The sequence below is a fragment of the Grammomys surdaster genome, unplaced genomic scaffold, assembly GCF_004785775.1.
Source record: "Grammomys surdaster isolate TR1022 unplaced genomic scaffold, NIH_TR_1.0 239, whole genome shotgun sequence".
NCBI lineage: Eukaryota > Metazoa > Chordata > Mammalia > Rodentia > Muridae > Grammomys > Grammomys surdaster.
The window spans coordinates 5,546,287-5,562,788 of record NW_021604684.1 but is presented as its reverse complement, the minus strand read 5'-3'; the positions used below and the strand labels follow the sequence as shown (position 1 = coordinate 5,562,788).

The 16,502-nt window shown below is 46.8% G+C and overlaps 1 protein-coding gene across 1 annotated transcript in view; it reads left to right on the top strand.

The window, feature by feature from the left end:
- LOC114626707 (O-acyltransferase like protein) overlaps positions 1-16,037 on the top strand; it is a 48,400-nt gene extending 32,363 nt beyond the window's left edge. Inside the window, exons 9-15 of the mRNA XM_028774190.1 lie at positions 4,097-4,262; positions 6,088-6,167; positions 8,259-8,372; positions 11,382-11,514; positions 13,624-13,810; positions 15,094-15,236; positions 15,504-16,037. Coding sequence (XP_028630023.1) covers positions 4,097-4,262; positions 6,088-6,167; positions 8,259-8,372; positions 11,382-11,514; positions 13,624-13,810; positions 15,094-15,236; positions 15,504-15,629 — 949 coding nt within the window. The 3' untranslated portion in view covers positions 15,630-16,037. The remainder of the gene's footprint in view (positions 1-4,096; positions 4,263-6,087; positions 6,168-8,258; positions 8,373-11,381; positions 11,515-13,623; positions 13,811-15,093; positions 15,237-15,503) is intronic.
- The last annotated feature ends 465 nt before the right edge of the window (positions 16,038-16,502 follow it).

Genomic DNA, 16,502 nt, shown 5'->3' with positions numbered 1-16,502 from the left:
TTTCTGCTTTTCCTGTAAGGGAGGAACGAGAAGGAGGAGCTAGGAGTGAATCAGCACTGCTTCATTTCAATGTGGTTTTGTGGTTTCTTCTGAGCTTTATCAGTGCAGCCCTCCTCCAGACGCAGGGGGAAATTCAGGATTTCCTTGTCTTTGGAGTATGAGGCTCTGGTGAAGCAACCTGTCTTGCCTGAGGTTTGTTGGAACGAAGGGCTCCTCACATGGGCCGGAGGTTCAAAACAACTTAGTTGGGGGATAAGGGAAGCGGAAGTGTGGTAGGTTAACCTGAAAAGCCTGTTTTGGAAGAGGAAAACTCAGGAAATGGGAGAAAGGTTTTTCAGGCAGAGGGAGCCAAGGTGTGTGTGTGTGTATGGGGGCGGGGTTCAAGGGCACTGGGCTGGGGTGGGTGATGGTGTGTGCAGGAAAGATAAAGCATGGAACCCAGGCTGGCCACTGGCAGTGGGAGCAGAGTCAGGGAACTCAAAGGCGGCTGAATTTCCCAACCTGAGGAACAGGCCCGATACAGTGGCGTTGCTGAGACAGAGAACTCTGGAGGAGCGGGGATGTGAGTCAGAGTGAGGAAGAGAACCAGGCCAACTTGAGCCAAAACTCATTTGGAAACTGGGGGTGGGTGGTGCCAACCACATTCTGGTCTTGTCCTTCAGGGACAGAACTGTCATGTCCGTTACCATTGGGATGTTCACACTCAAGAATTCATTGTTCCTGTTCAGTTAGCATTTATCCCTTCAAGAGGAAAAATGATAGCTGGGCTTAGTAACCTCAGCACTCTCGAGGTGGAAGGTGGAGGATCAGGAGTTCAAGGCTAGCCTCGACTACCTCATGAATTTGAGGCCAGCCTGGACTACATAAATTAAAACAAAACAAAGCAAAGCAAAACAAAACAAAAAAGACAGGGGCTAAGATGGCTTCGCTATTAACTCAGCACAGGCCACTCTGTATCAGGCATGGCTCTAAGCTCTGAAGAATAAGCATTGTATTAACCCAATAAAATCCTTCCAGTGGGAGGTTACATCCTAGTGAATACAGGTACATAATAAATAAATAGCACTAAAGTTCGGAATACAGATAAACACAGAACAGATCAGTGATCTGAGAGTTTGGAGACAGAAGTACGGTGGGTGGGTCAGCATCCTGAAGGGGAACCAGGGAATGTGACCTTTGTCTAGGGCCTTGAAAGAGTGAAGGGATGTTAAACAACACACACACACACACACACACACCAATCTATTCAGGGATAACGGAAGTATAAAAGCCCCTATATGAAGTGTGGTTGGAGTGGCCATGGAAGCTGAAGGGGCCCAAAGAGCTCTTTGCTGTCTTTGCTGGCAGGTGGGATATTGGGGTCAGAGGAGGAGCAGGGAGAGCAGTGGGGATGAGGTCAGAGAGGATGAATGTGGAGGACTAGACTCCAGGGGCAGCCAAGCAGTCTGAGGTTACTCTAGGACACAGAGAGAGTCCCAGCAGGGGAGGCATGGAGTCAGATGTGCCGTCTGCAAGCATTACTCTTCCAGGCAGCAAGCACTGGAATAGAGCAGGGGTGGGCAGTCAGGGGGTGGGCTGGAGCTGCTGCTTTAAAGGAAAACACCAGCCTGGAGTAGGGGTGCATGCCCTTGATCCCAGTGCTCAGGAGGCAGAGACAGGCTCTCTGAGTCTGAGGTCAGTCTGGTCTACAGAGTGAGTTCCAGGACAGCCAAGGCTACATAGTGGGACCTTGTTTGGAAAGGAGAAGGAGGAGGAAAAGGAGGAGGAGGAGGGGAAGGAAAAGGAAGAGAAGAAGGAGGGGAAGGGAGAGGAGGAAGAGAAGGAAGAAGAAGAGGAGGAAGGAAAGGAAAAGGAAGAGAAGGAGGAAGGGGAGGAAGAGGAAGAATATCTGCTTACCCACTTTCTAGGTATAAACTAGATTAGCTATTGCCCAATGGGAAATTAGGGGGATGCTGTAGGGTCCCAGCACTGCATGATCTCTCCAGCTAGGAGCCACACTTAAAAGTTCATAGCCGGGGAGCAGGGGAGGTGGCCTAGATGACTTAGACACTATCCTATTCTGCATGTGGCTTTTTGACTTAATGCCATGGCACCAGCATATTCTCTATTGGCAGGACCCACACCATTGGTGTTAAAGGTGGTCTATGGGGGCACTGTCTATGTGGACCATTGTGTATTTAAATCAGCCCCACTAATAGATTGGAAGATGTTTCCAAGATTTTGCTTTCTTAGATTAGAAGGTAATATGTCTATATTTTGTGAACTTGGATGGGCAGATTCTAATTGGCAGGTCTGACTGGGAAAGTTTGGATGGGCAGGTTAATGGGGGCCTCAGGGAAACTGGCAGCAAGGCAAAAGCAGGTGAGCAGATCGGGGACACGGTTACCTGCTTTTCCTTGGTGACACAGTAATTCCATTCCTATTCCTTACTGGGTACTCTGTGTGAAGGATGCTGCTGTGGCAGGGCAGGTAGGACAACTGACCTTTCCCCCAGGTGTGAACCAGAGGCTTAGTGTTAGCCCTCCCCCATGCTGGGCTGGGGGTGGACACCTTTAGGTGGAGTTGTTGTAAGTCCTGCCAGCTTCTGTCTGTCATGCTCTACCTAGCCCTGGACTCTTACCCACATGTCTGGAGGTGCTGTTGGACCATGAACTCTGTCCTTCTTGAATAAAAACCACCCTAACTTTTTCTAAATGTATTTTATTTATTTGCTTATTTGTTTTTGTGGTGGGGATCTTCCCCAGTGTTTTCTTCATACTAAGCACTCCTTCTACCACGGAGACACACTGTAGCTCAAAACATCTTTTTAAAAAGGGCTCCTGGGGCTGGGGATGTGGTCAGCGTTACCTAAGTGACCGAATCCCCAGGTACCCCAAGTGAAATGCCTGGTGGGTATGGCAGCCTATCTGTAATTCTAGCTCAGAAGATGGAGATAGGGGATTCTCAGAGCAAGCTGGCCACCTAGACCAACCACACCAGCAAGCTCTGGGTTTGTCTTAATGACTAGTGTGGAAGAGTAGTCAAAGATGATTCCCCTACAACCTTGTGCCTCCACGTGCTCAATCACCCAAGCGCACACGTCCCTGAAGTCCACGCTGCAGGCACCAGACACAGTGGTCAACTGAGAGGTGCTCCGTGCGTGGGGTGCGTGCTGACCTCTGAAGAGGGAGTCAGAAAGGAAGTCAGCCTGCTAATAAATCTCATGTTGGTTCATATGCTCATATTCTGAGTATACCGGGCTAAAGAAGTAATATTAAATTCAGTTCATTGTAGTTAATTTTTTTTTTTAAAACTTTTCAAAGTGCAGCAACTGGGAAATGCCTGATGAATGGCAGACCTGGCTTGTTATATAATCTGTTGCATCCTACTGATCTGCACTGTGCTTTTTTTTTTTTTTTGAAAAACAAAACAAAACAAAACATTTATTTGTATGTTTGTTTACAACAGAGTCTCATGTGGTCCAGACTGGCCTCTCTCTCACAGTGTAGTCGAGGATGGTCTTGAACTTCTGATCCTCCTGATACTGTCTTCTGAGTTGTAGGACTATAGGCATGTACCAACATGTCTATTTTATGTAGTGCTAGCCCCAGGGCTTTGTGCATGCTACCAACTGAACCATGTACCCAGTCCTGGACTCTGTGCATTAATCCTCGATTTATAGCTGTGTCAAATCCTGCTTAGAAGGATGAAGAGTGTATGGCAAAGAAGGAAGAATGGAAGAGAAGGAAGGGAGGGAGAAAAGAAGTCTCTGTCTCATGAGACACCTGGGAACAACATGAACTGGTACCCGTCTTACAGATGAGTAACTAAACGAGTCACCCCGACTTCTCTGAGCTATGATTTGAGATGCGGCAAGACCACCTGACCGGGTTGTCTCAAGTCTTAGGAATTCCTAAAAAGCTTTTGTTTCAGTGGTAACGTAAATAGCTTTTTCAGCCAATAGCAACAAACTGGGTAGCTCAGCAGAACTGTGGGTCCTTGATGCTGCCCAACAACGTCACAGGTTTCTTAAAGCATACCTCCCACCTCTGCGTGTTCACCGAGGCAAGTACGCGGCCTCCATGGTGTTATCTTCTCTCTTGTGTCTCTCTGCCAGGTTGCAGCTCCTTCACTTGTACTCTGTGTGCTTGCTGGTTGGTTTCTTCTCTTTTGTTCCCTGGGGACCTGTCTGGGAAGTGGCCCAGTTCCATTGGGATAACTGCCGGGAGGTTTGGTGGACGAATCTGCTGCTGCTGAATAACTTCCTGTCTGTTCAGAATGCCGTGAGTTTTCAAGGGCTTTTTTCGCAAGGGCGTAGTCACATGGTCTGGCTGGTTTACCAAGGGTCAACCTAAGTCCCATCTCCATGAGTTTTGGAGGCATAATATCAGCTAATGTAGGGGGCCCTGTTATGAGGCAAGAAAGAGCGGTCGTGGTGCTAGTGAGGGGTGGACTGTCTGGGTATCAGGGCAGTTTCCCTGCTCTACCATTGTACCTGAACTAGTACAGAAGGGACAAAACACAAGGAAGGACAGTTTCTTTGCTTTCACATAGGAAGTCTATGCTGGGGTGAAACATCACAGCATCTCCCCTCGCCATGGTAAACTCTAAGTCAACTTCAAGCCAGGCATCATGGAGCTGCTTCAGAGCCACAAGATCTATGTCTATAGAATCCTTCAAACCTTCACGATCATTCCAGTTTGCTTTCTATTAATGTGATAAAACACCACAACCACAGACAACCAGAGAAGGAAAGAGTTTATTTGGCTTAGACATCCTGGGTGGCTCACACGTTATCACTGAGTGAAGTTAGGGCAGGATCTCAAGGTAAGAACTAAAGTAGAGACTGTGGAGCCTTCATTGCTACCATCACTTGCTTGCTCTGCCACCTGCCTAGGGGTGGCACCACCCACAGTGGGGCTGAGCCCTCCCACGTCAGTCATTAATCAAGGAAAAGTCCCCACAGACTTGTCTACAGGCCAATATAATGGGGGCATTTTCTCAGCTTAAGTTCCTCTTCTAAGAAAAATGCTGGCAAGATGACACAACAATAATTAAAAATAAATAAAATAAAATAAAATAAAATAAAATAAAATTCTAACCAGGATAATAATGAACTTAGAGAAAAAGGGAAGGAGGTGGCCATACTTCAATTATGTTCTTAATTCCTCCCATGGGCTGAAATTTGTGCCGAGTCCCTAACTCTTGCCGGTAACTGCTCATTTATGAGATGGCCCCAGCCCAGCAGCTTTTGTGGGGCACCACTTACAGATGAGGGCATGCCTGTGTCAGGGTCCCAGGAGAAGACAGGTAGGGTCACTTTCCTGGATGCAGACTCGCTTGGGGCATTATAGAAGTCAGGACAAGGATGGGAGCCAGTTGCCCCATTGAGTGGGAGCCCACTTTACATGTTTGGAAGCCTGGGTGCCAGGGGTCTCAACCCTGACCATTCATGCTTTCGCCATAGCAAAAACATCTGTTTAACTGTGGACAAAACTTCCCTCTCTGTTGAGGAAGTTTGGGCTCCCTTAGGCCCTGGGGCCCTGAGTGTCAGGAAATTTGCCCCCTAGATATTGCCTTATATGGGATAAAACATGTCCATTTCCCACAAGACTGGAGAGTGGGTGGGCCTCCTGTGGCTTTGGTCAGGCATCCATGTTGGTTCTGGTGGGAACCCTGAGTGTGAGCCAAGCACTTACTTTCAAAAGAACACATCCCCCCAACCCCACCTCAAGTAGGGAGTGGGAACTAGGCAAGGAAAAGAGCCCTCTTGGAATTCCCCTCTTGGAATTCCAGACAAACCTAAGGACAGCCACCTCCTACATTCCTGAATCGTGACCCCAGTCAGTTCCCATGGCTGTCCTAGGAGACAAGTTAAATTAGTATTTTTTAACAAACAAGAGAGAAATAGGTCTGAATTTCCCTGGGATCTGCCAGGCTTGGTCCAAAGGCTGATTTGAGGAATGAAGAATATCTTGTTTCGTTTTCCTCTTGCAAGGGAAGCCGTCCCACCCCAATGCTCAGCTTGCCCTCACAGGCCACACCGCAGACACTCAACAGCCCTGTACCTAAAGGGGAGGAGTCACAGTTACTTCTCTTTTTCCCCAGTGCAATGGCTGGACTTGGTACCTTGCCTGTGACTTCCAGTTCCACCTCATGACACCGCTGATCTTCTTCATCCATGGAAAGTGGGTCTGAGACTTTTCTTTTCCCTCATGGGTCCTTTGGCCTGGAACTCCCAGCTATATCCCAGCTTTGTAGGAAGCAGCTTTTTAGAAGTTAGGAAATGAACTTTCTAGAAACGGAGACGCCACTCCCCTCTCTCCCCTCTCTCTTTCACTCCTTCTCCGTCCTCTCCCAGCCAACTCATACATCAGCGCGTTTCCCCAGATTTATCACCAGGGTGTGTAATACCGGTGCTCAGCGTTTTCCCGTGCCAGCTGTTCACATAAACACGTCCACATATTGACACAACGCACATATCTGTCAGTTTCAGGATTTATATTCCATCTTTATGGTTGGGTATCTAGATGGTGCCTGATTTTTCACAATTATAAATGGCACTGTGGTGACCGCCTTCGAACACTCTACCTTTCCTTGTAGCTATTTCCACGGGGACATATTTCTACGTGGAATTACCAGGTCAAAGGGTGGTGGTGATTCCTGAGAGCTTGTTACATACTGGGAGATTGCTCCCTGGAAAGCAGGGTGTAATTTACGGTACCCTTAGCAAATGTATCAATGTACCTGCTGCCTTATGGCTTGTATTTATTGTCTTAATTTTGTTAGCTTTAGAAACACTTTACAGTCTCAATAATTCACAGAGAGATTTATAGTGTGCCATTATATAAAAAAAAGAAATTTATTATTCTTTCTTGTTAAAATATATGTTCAATTTAGGAAACATTAGAATTAAAGGAAAATATTCACTCCAGTCCATCACTCATGGCAAACTAGGTCCCCTGTTAAAGACTCTGGAGCTGTCTTCCTGATCCTTTTTTTTTTTTCTGACCAGTGTTTTAAAGATGAAAGCATACTTGCCTCTCCACATCTTTTAAAAATAGTTTTTGAACCCACATTTTACTATACTATTTTAATAACTGTAAACAAAATTGTAATGTCTGCCTAACATTCAGTTTCCTGAATGAGTATAATTGACTGGTACCATCTCCCATTCCAATATACTTAGATTATTTCCAGTCTTACGCTTTCATAAATAACTTTCCATGAATGCTTTCATGACAACCAGTTGTCTCCAACTCCAGGGTTTCTTCAGAATGCATATCCTGTGGGAAATTAGTGGGTCAAAGGCCATAACTGCCTCACAGCTTTTGAATGCAATGGGAAACTACTTTAAAAACAAACAAACAAACAAACAAACAGCCCCAAACACAAGAGTGTTCCATATTTCTGAGCCACAGCAGATCCTCACAGCCCCAATCCGGCCTGGTTCTGGTCTGAGTAACCAGATCAGAGTGCCTGATTTAGAGGCTGTGTCCTCAGACCTTTCAATTGTCACAGTATCTCACAGTCTGACAGTTGGAGTTTCTTTATGTGCCACCTCAGAGTGTACAGGAATTAGCGTGCATAATCACCGGTGAAAAAGAAGATACTGGGGAAATACTTTTTTTCCTACACTCCTCAGAGAGTCCTGAAGCATATTACATAAAGCTATAGAACATTCTGGAAGAATTAAGTGTTAGCCACCTCAACAGCTGATCTTGTATTGGCTCTCCCTTCCTGCCCCTCTTTGGCACTATCACATGAACCTCCCGTTGTTAGATGTTTATCTCAGGCTTGGCTTATGCTAGCAAGGAGAGCTGGGTTCTCCTCCCTGTTCTATCGTCCCTCTCCTTCTCTGGAGTGGGTGGCTGTGTCAAATCTGTGTCCCATCCTTCCCTGAACAAACCACTTCTCTCCTTAGTCAACCACCACCGATGTCCTTATAGTATTCTGTAGAGGCTAGGCGGTGTTCCCAAGAATGGCCTTCCTTTGAGCCGCAGTGTAAGCTTCTCGGGGAGTGCAGACAAGGGCGCTATTACTATCCCTGATTAGAAGAGGAACCCAACTTCAAGGTCCTGTCTACAGTCTTGCTGCTGGTCAGTGGTCAAGATCAGGCAGTCCAGGAACTCCAAGCCCACCCAGTTTTTCCTGCTGAACTGAAGTTCCCATTTCCTCTCTTGAAAGCAAGGCCCTAGAGCTCCCGGGGTTGTGGCATCTCATTCATGCAGTGCTGAAGGCAACTGAAAGGCATTCCTCCTCTGCCCTCTCTTCTGCAGAAGTAAACGTGTCCTTGTCCTCCTTGGGGGCCTGCTGTTCCTGGCATCATCCACGGCCACTGCTCTGCTCACATTGGCTTATAAACTTCCAGTGGCATCTCCATCAGCAGCCAGGTAACACAATTCCAGCTTGGTCCTCTCTGTCCCATCCCTGCCCTCGCCAGGGGCAGGATATTTCAGGGAGGTCTGCAGAATGTCGTTAGGTTTGTCCTGTGCCTATCAACTTATGGAAAAACTGGATTAGACACGTTTGATCTGGATGGAAGTTCCAAATTTCCTAACCTTTCAGTTTGCAGGGGATCCAACTGGGGAGGAGGGCTAAATGTATCGGCTCAAGAAAATGTTTCTCAGAGGACAGGAGTGCCCCCTTGTGGCTGAAGTGGGGTTCTCCCTTAGTATAGATACCAGATACATTGTTGGAAGGAGAAACTGAACCCATAAGGAAGTTGGGGTTACTTCTTCAAGGTCACCCGGCACCTAAGGAGTAGCATAGGTATCATTTGAACCTAGGACCTAAGTCTCTAAGCTCTTTTGCCTCCACAATAAGCTACTTACGATTCTGCAACAGAACTTAGTGTGCTAAACGGGAGCTAGATTCTTCTCAATTCAGGAGTCAGAACCGCAGAAGTGAAACTCAGGGAAGCCAGTTGATCACTCAGACTTGTCCAAAAGCCACAAGTCTTTTGGACTGCCAGTCCATAAGCCAGTCTGGGGGACTCTGGCAAGATAGCCCAGCCAGTGCTTTCGAGAGTAAGCACAGGGACCTGGAGCATGGTGGTGTACGCTTATAATACTGAGGCTTTCTGGCCAGCCAGCCTAACCCATGGTGATTTCTAGACCAACAAAAGACCATCTCTTAAATAAACAAATAACAGCAGCAGCAGCAGCAGCAACAACAACAACAACAATAACAGAAACATGGCTCAACATGGCTCAGAGAGTAAATGTGCTTGCTATAAACCCAAAGACCTAAGTTTAACCCTGAGGCCCACCCACATGACAGGAAGAGAGAACAGATTCTTGCAAGCTGTTGACTAATCCCCAAAATCTGCATTTTGGTGAATATGCATGAGTACATACAGAAAACAAATTCAAGTTAAAAAGATGGACCTGACGACCAATATCCAAGGCTGACATCATCTGGCATCTGCACGGAAAGACACACACGTGCACACACACAAACACACACACACACATACACACATATACACACATACACACATACACACATACACACATACACACACACATACACACATACACACACATACACACACATACACAAACACATACACACACATACACACACATACACACACATATACACACACATACACACACATATACACACATACACACACATACACACACATACACACACACATACACACATACACACATATACACACACATACACACACATACACAAACATACACAAACACATACACACATACACAAACACATACACACATATACACAAACACATACACACACATACACACACATACACACACATGCACATACACATACATACACACATACACAAACACATACACAAACACATACAAACACATATACACACACATACACACATACACACACACATACACACACCATGGCCCAGAATGATAACTAAATGCTCGGTTTGTATTTGTGGGTGAATTTACTGCAAGCCTCCAGGCTCGGAGAGCGTCAAGCCCTTTTCCATGTCACATCATCTATTTTTATGGGTGTCCTGGTGACAGAGGAGGCAGCTTTCTTACGCGTAGCTTCATGGTTCTTAAACCCAGAGGCTCATTAATGCTCATTAAAGTCCCTCAGGGAGAATTTATTTATTGGGACTTTTTTTTTTGATATGTGTGTGTGTATGCGTATGTGTATGAGACAGTGTTCATTCTGTAGCTCAGGTTGGTCTCAAATGCACTGAGCAATGCAGGTTGGCCTTGAACTCACAATCCTTTTGGCTCAGTCTCCCAACTGCTAGCATTAGAGGCATGTGCCTCTTCTGCAGCTTTCTGGTCCACCAGAGGCTTCCTGTCCTAACTTGCACCAATTGAGTTAGATTTTCTGGTGCTGGGGCCCAAGGAAATGACTTTTATGAGAGCTCCTAGCCAGAGCTGAAGAACAACTCACTAATCTTCGAGCATCTTCACCACCTCTGGTAATCTCTGTGTGGGCATCATGGACCCTCAGCTGAATCTGTCTTCCCTTCTCGGTGGGAACCAGTGAAAACTTCCCAGCAGACATTCTCAAGCTACTCTCTTTTTGGAGCACCAGGGAGCTTTGACAATTCTCAGCCCTGGGTCCCATGTCCCGATTCTGATTTGATGGGCCTGGGTGTCACTTGGACATTCATGATGGACTCTCTCTGTAGGCGGTACTTCTCAAACTTGAGGGACACTTGGAGGGTGTTATCCTCCAAGTGGATCCACCATTCAGTGGATACATGTCCACTGCCAACCTCCTCCTCTTCAGAGTTCCTGGGGGAAAGCATGAGTTTGACTCCCTAATAAGTTCTCAGGTCTGTTGCTATTGATGTCGGAGGACATAGGTGGGAATTACAGCATTTAATGGTGTTGTCTTCCTTCTCCTCTTCCTCTTTACCTTTTCCTCCTCCTCTTCCTCCTCTTCTTTCTCCTCTTTCTCCTCCTCTACCACCACCACCCCCGCCCCACAGCGTGTTCTGGAACTAGTTATGTAGACCAGGCTGACAGGCTCAGAATTCACAAAGACCCACCTGCCTGTGCTTCCCAAGTGCTGGAATTAAAAGCATGTACTACCATGCCCTGGCTTTCCAATGTTTCTGGCTTGTTTGGAACTCTTGCTTTCTCACAGACCCTTCTACATTCCTAGAGGTAGTGGGTCAGCCACCAGGAACGGGTATTTAAAACAAATGAAGTCATCCTATGTCCTTCGGATCTGGGTACGGAGCCCAAGGGAATTTAGAATTTAAGCAAACCAGCTGTGACCCAAGGGCCTAGAGTCTAGGGTCTAGATAGTCACTGTGTGTGGATCATTATTGAGAAATCTAATGCATTTGTTGATTACCCCAGAGGGCATTCCCTTTTCCTCATCCAGTCAAAGCCGAGCCTTTGCCTTGCTTTCTTCTTGTTGCTTTTCAGCGAGAATGGGACTATGCTATATTTCTCAGAGTATTACACCAAGCCCTACTGCCGCTGTGGCCCGTTCCTCGTGGGCCTCTTTCTGAGCATGTTCATGCATTCAGACCACCCTACAGACATTCTCAAAACTAAGGTATGTGGTCCCCTTGTCTCCCTGTGAGGGCACATGGCTGGCTGGGATTGCTGTGGCCTCTCTAGCTTGGCTCTTCCAAGCCAAAGGCAGGTGGAGCCAGGCTGCTGAGTTTGTTACTGTGCTGCCGTATGCTGTGTGTCCACGCTAAAGCTTGAGGAGGACGCTTCTAGCCCGAGTCCTGTCCTCCTTTCTGAGCCAAAGGATGAAGAATCCAATTGCACTTTTGGGATTCAATGGCCTTGGCTTAGTCATAGACAGTTCAGAGTAGAGGCCCTCCTCCTTGGGAAACCTTGTATCACTCTTGGTAACATCAAGGAATACGATTTTCTGCTTGTGGTGGTACATGTCTGTAATCCCAACACTCAAGAAGACCAGGAAAATTGCTGGCTCCAGCCTGGGGAGACATAATGAGAACCTATTTTTAAAAAAATCATCCTTACAAACAAGCAAGGAAAAAGATTCATCAGGACACGTGGCTGTACGGAAGGGTGTATCTATTCCACGTTGGCATTTCAGTGTTCTGGAAATGTATTATCTGGCTGTAGATTATAACACAGCACCACCAAAGAGATCCTTGAACACAGCCCAGGTCACATGAGGCTCCAGGGAGAACAGGGTGTTAACAAAGGGGAGAAGGGAAGGTGAAGAAGAAGCATCAGGGAGCCACCTCAAGGGCCAGTGTCGGGGTTGAGGACATGGAGCTAGGGACGCAGAAAGACTGAGCTGGAGAAGCAACTCAATTGGGAAAAATAAGGATTCTGGTTCCTACTGGAGGAAGCAGAGCATACAGTAGCTGATAGAGATGAGACAGGAAGGGCCCTGTGGGTAGACAGGCAGGCCAGGAGTCGGGGACAGCATAGGCTCAGGTGTGTTTCTGGAGACTGTGGGCCTGTTGACACCAAAGAATCAGGAGAGGACAAGGGACTTAGACTGACTTAGTGGCAAGTCCCCGCCAATTTACTTTCCTTCCATACAGCCGAAACTAGGGCAGGCTGTTGAGCTTTAAGTAGATCTCAGAGACAAGATGGTAGACGGCTTCCTAACCTCAGTATAGCCATCATGACAGCTTGACAACCGGAGCACAGAGAAACAAGAAAGCCTTGGAAGATAGGTCTGGGTCGAAGAGATCAAGGGATGCGGTGTAAGACCCAATACTTAACCTAAGCCAAGATTGAACTCACACCTGTTCTTTGAGCTGGAAGTAGCTCTCTCTCTTACCATTCCTCAAGGTGCTTCTTCCCTGCCACTGAGGCATCCTCTTTGATTCAAGGACAGAGTGGGACATCAGGATTGGAGGGAATGTTGGGAAAGAAAGCTTCCTTCTAACTGATTATATATTTGTGAGAAATTGGAAAAAAAAAGTGTGAGACGTCCTTTAGCCAGGGTTTACCTCAGGTATAGTGCCAAGGGAACCGTGACATATTGTCATCCCTAGGAACTGACGTCACTCAACCCATGGACCTTAGACTGCCAGTTTCCCCTGCATGTTTTGTATGTATGTGCGTCATTCTGGGAGTTGCTATCCTGTGTAGAGATGTGTATATGTCGTCACAATCAAGGGGCAGGGCTCTTCTGTCACCATAAGCCTTTAAACCCTCGACCCTCAATCCTCCCTGCTTATCTCTGAATAGACTGAGGCTTATCATCAATGAAATGTGCAAGAGTAGCAGAGCAACTGTCGGAGATGGGAAGACGTCCAGAGGGGGGAGATGGGTCTGTGTGCCTAGTAGAGAGCGAATATGATCTAAGCACGTGATGTTTGCGCATTCAAGTGTCATAATGATCCAACGACAGTTGATACAGCCAATAGGTCACTCAATAGGTCATCATTTTGCACTGGGACACTTTGTTTTGAGGTAGGGTCTCTCTATGTAGTCCAGCTGGCCTTGAACTCATAGTTCTGCCTTGGTCTCTGGAGCAACAGGATTATATACCCAACTCATCGCTTCATCCTGTTATAGTCGCACCCCTCACTCCACTGCTGCTAAGCCCTGCCCACCACTAAGCTGATCCTTCAGTCAGATCTGAAGTGACAGAAATGGCGCCAGTGAGCATGTGACAATGGACGCAATGATTCCTGAGTTGTGAACTGCCTCTTGCTCCCCTCAGGTGCAGGCCATGCTGGGCTGGACTTTCTCTCTGCTGACCCTCTTTGCAGTTGTTGCCCTGGCGTACGTAGTAGATGACACCTCTCCAACCTCTTCCGTGGCTGCTGCCGTCTACCAGGCCCTCCATCGGACCCTGTGGGCAGCAGCTGTGGGCTGGGTCATCTTTGCCTGTCAGGAAGGCTATGGAGGTAGGAGGGGACCACTGGCTTTGCTCTTGGGCTCACACTCTGTTCCAGAGGGTGATAAAGTTAAAATATAAGATGTATACCCAGAGGTAGGGATGAATAATTGACACCACCTAGAAGGATACAGTTTGTCTCTATCCTTGGGGTAAATAACTCTTACAAATTATTTTTAATTTTTATGTTGGTTTATATACTAAGGTAATAGACCTGAAAGACAAGGTCTGGGACTCTCCAGGAAAGGTAATTTAGAGGCTAGACAAGAACTCTGAAAATAGTGAGGCAATGATGTAGTGTAATAGCTGAGGACAAGGCTCTGGTCACAGCCACCTCAGGCCTCGGTGGCCGTCTGAGGGGAGAAGCCTAGTCACTAAGACCCCTCCTATAACCAGGGAGAATACCTTTTGTGCTGCTGGCTTTTGATGTGCAGGGGGGCAGGCAGATGAAGGACATATATAGAAAGAAAGGAATTTTCTCCTGATTACAGATCTGTTCGAGACTCCTGACATTTTCCTCCCTTTCTCCGGCCTGAATGAAGCACAGCGGTATCACCAAACACCACTCAGGCATCATCCAGAAAAAAATCTCTCTCTGTTTCCAAACTTCCTTGGATCCTTAAAGCCATGGAGCAGAGCCAGGGGGGAAGGAAGACAGCTGTGTACTCTAGGGGCCGAACTGGATGAGTTTAGCGTTCAGCTGGGGATGAAAATGTTCAGCCTCAGCCAAGATGGTGGGAACTCAGCAGGTGGGGTCCCAGCCACCAATGCCGACAGAGCACACATATTCCAGGGCTCCTGGAAGTAGTTGCCAAAGGGCCCCCAGGTAATAGCAGTGGCCGAGGGCTGGGCTGAGTGTCTCCAGGTTTATTCACATAATTGAATAAGTGCGTTCGTGCATTTGTTTTTGTGTCAGACAATGTTCTCTATATTTAGCATCCAGCAATAGATAAGAAAGAATTCTTTTCTTGCAAGGCCTTGTAGTAGGGTGGTGGCTGGGAAGAGGCTAGGAGATAGATGCCAGAGACACAATAGGGGCTGGAGAGATGACTCAGCACTTAAGGGTCTGTCACCAACGTGCCTAAGTTTGGTTCTAGCACCCATGTTGGGCAGCTCACAGCCACCTCCAGCTCTGGCTTCAGGAAGTCCAGCACCTTTACACACACACACACACACACACACACACACACACACACACACACACTTTTAAAAAGAGAATCCCTGCAATGTGTCGTGTAGCATCAGGGACCTGAGGCAGGCCTGTGACTGTGCGACTCTACTTCTTCCCGTCAGGTCCCGTGAAGTGCATGCTTTCTTACGGTATCTGGAGTCTCCCGGCTAGCATAAGCTATGCTTGCTACCTCGTACACCCCATCGTGATCATTCTCTATAACGGGCTGCAGGAGACCCTTATTCACTACACGGACACCAACATGGTAAGCAAGTGCCTGGCCCTTGGTCCTATCCTGGCTCTGACACTCGCTCTTCTTGAGCTCAGCTGGCTTTGTGTTGTTCTTTTTTAAAGTTGTTCTCGCTGGTTTAGCTGAAGGAGGGGGCGGGGCTTTAGTCTAGGGTAAACTCTTTCAAGGTTTGGGACCCATTTTTTTCCTGCTCTGCTTCATGGCGTTGGGGCAGCACACTCTCAGATTCAAACTTAGGGGGACTATGGAATAAGCTGTCCACTGTGTCCGCTTTGTCCACAGTTCTATCTTTTCTCTGGACACTGTGTGCTGACCTTCCTCTGTGGGCTGGCCCTGACCCTGTTCATCGAGCGACCGTGGCAGGAACTGAAGTGGGGCTTGTGGGGACCACTTCCTGCTGGGCCATGAGCATTCCAACTGAAACCCAAGAGAACCACAGGCCCTCTGCTGGTGACAAACAGAGGCAATGAACATCGTAGTTCTCAGAATGCGAATCTGATTTTGTGAACATTTACTGTGTACAATGTGGACAGATAACCTGTGTTCTCTATAAAAAGCAATTCTATGATGATTTTTTAAAATACTTGTACAATAATCTCTTTGTCTTGGCTTAGATTTGATTTTCTGTATCAGTGACTGACCACAGTGTTAAAGTATTAAAATAGAGGGCAGGACCTAAGTATAAAAAGGCACACAGTCATGGTCTTTCTCCACCATGACCTTAGCTTTGCATGATTTGAAAACAAAATGTAGGGGCACGAGAAATGGCTCAGTTGCTAAGAGCACTGACTGCTCTTCCAAAGGTCCTTAGTTCAATTCCCAGCAACCACATGGTGGCTCACAACCATCTGTAATGGGATCTGATGCCTTCTTCTGGTGCATCTGAATGTACTCACATACATAAAATGAATAAATAAATCTTTAAAAAAATAAAACAAAATGTAATATAAACTACTTTCTAATACATTTATGTATTAAAGAAAAACAAAACTGAAACTCAACCAATCAGAGGTAGCCAAAAATTTACATAACTAGGGACTCTCCAATGGGAGGAGACCAAATAAATAGCTGTGGAATTGTAACCAATCACACTGGCTTAGCTTTCATGTCTCTCTGATGAGTTAGTTCCTATGTGAAGTGCCTGGACCACACAGGGGTTGAAACTGCCCAGAAACAACTGGTGTTCCCTCAAATACACTGTAATGTTTTAATGCACTGCAGTTGACATTTTAACATTAAGCAATGTTGTACATATATTCTAATTTGGGTCTTGCAGTTCAT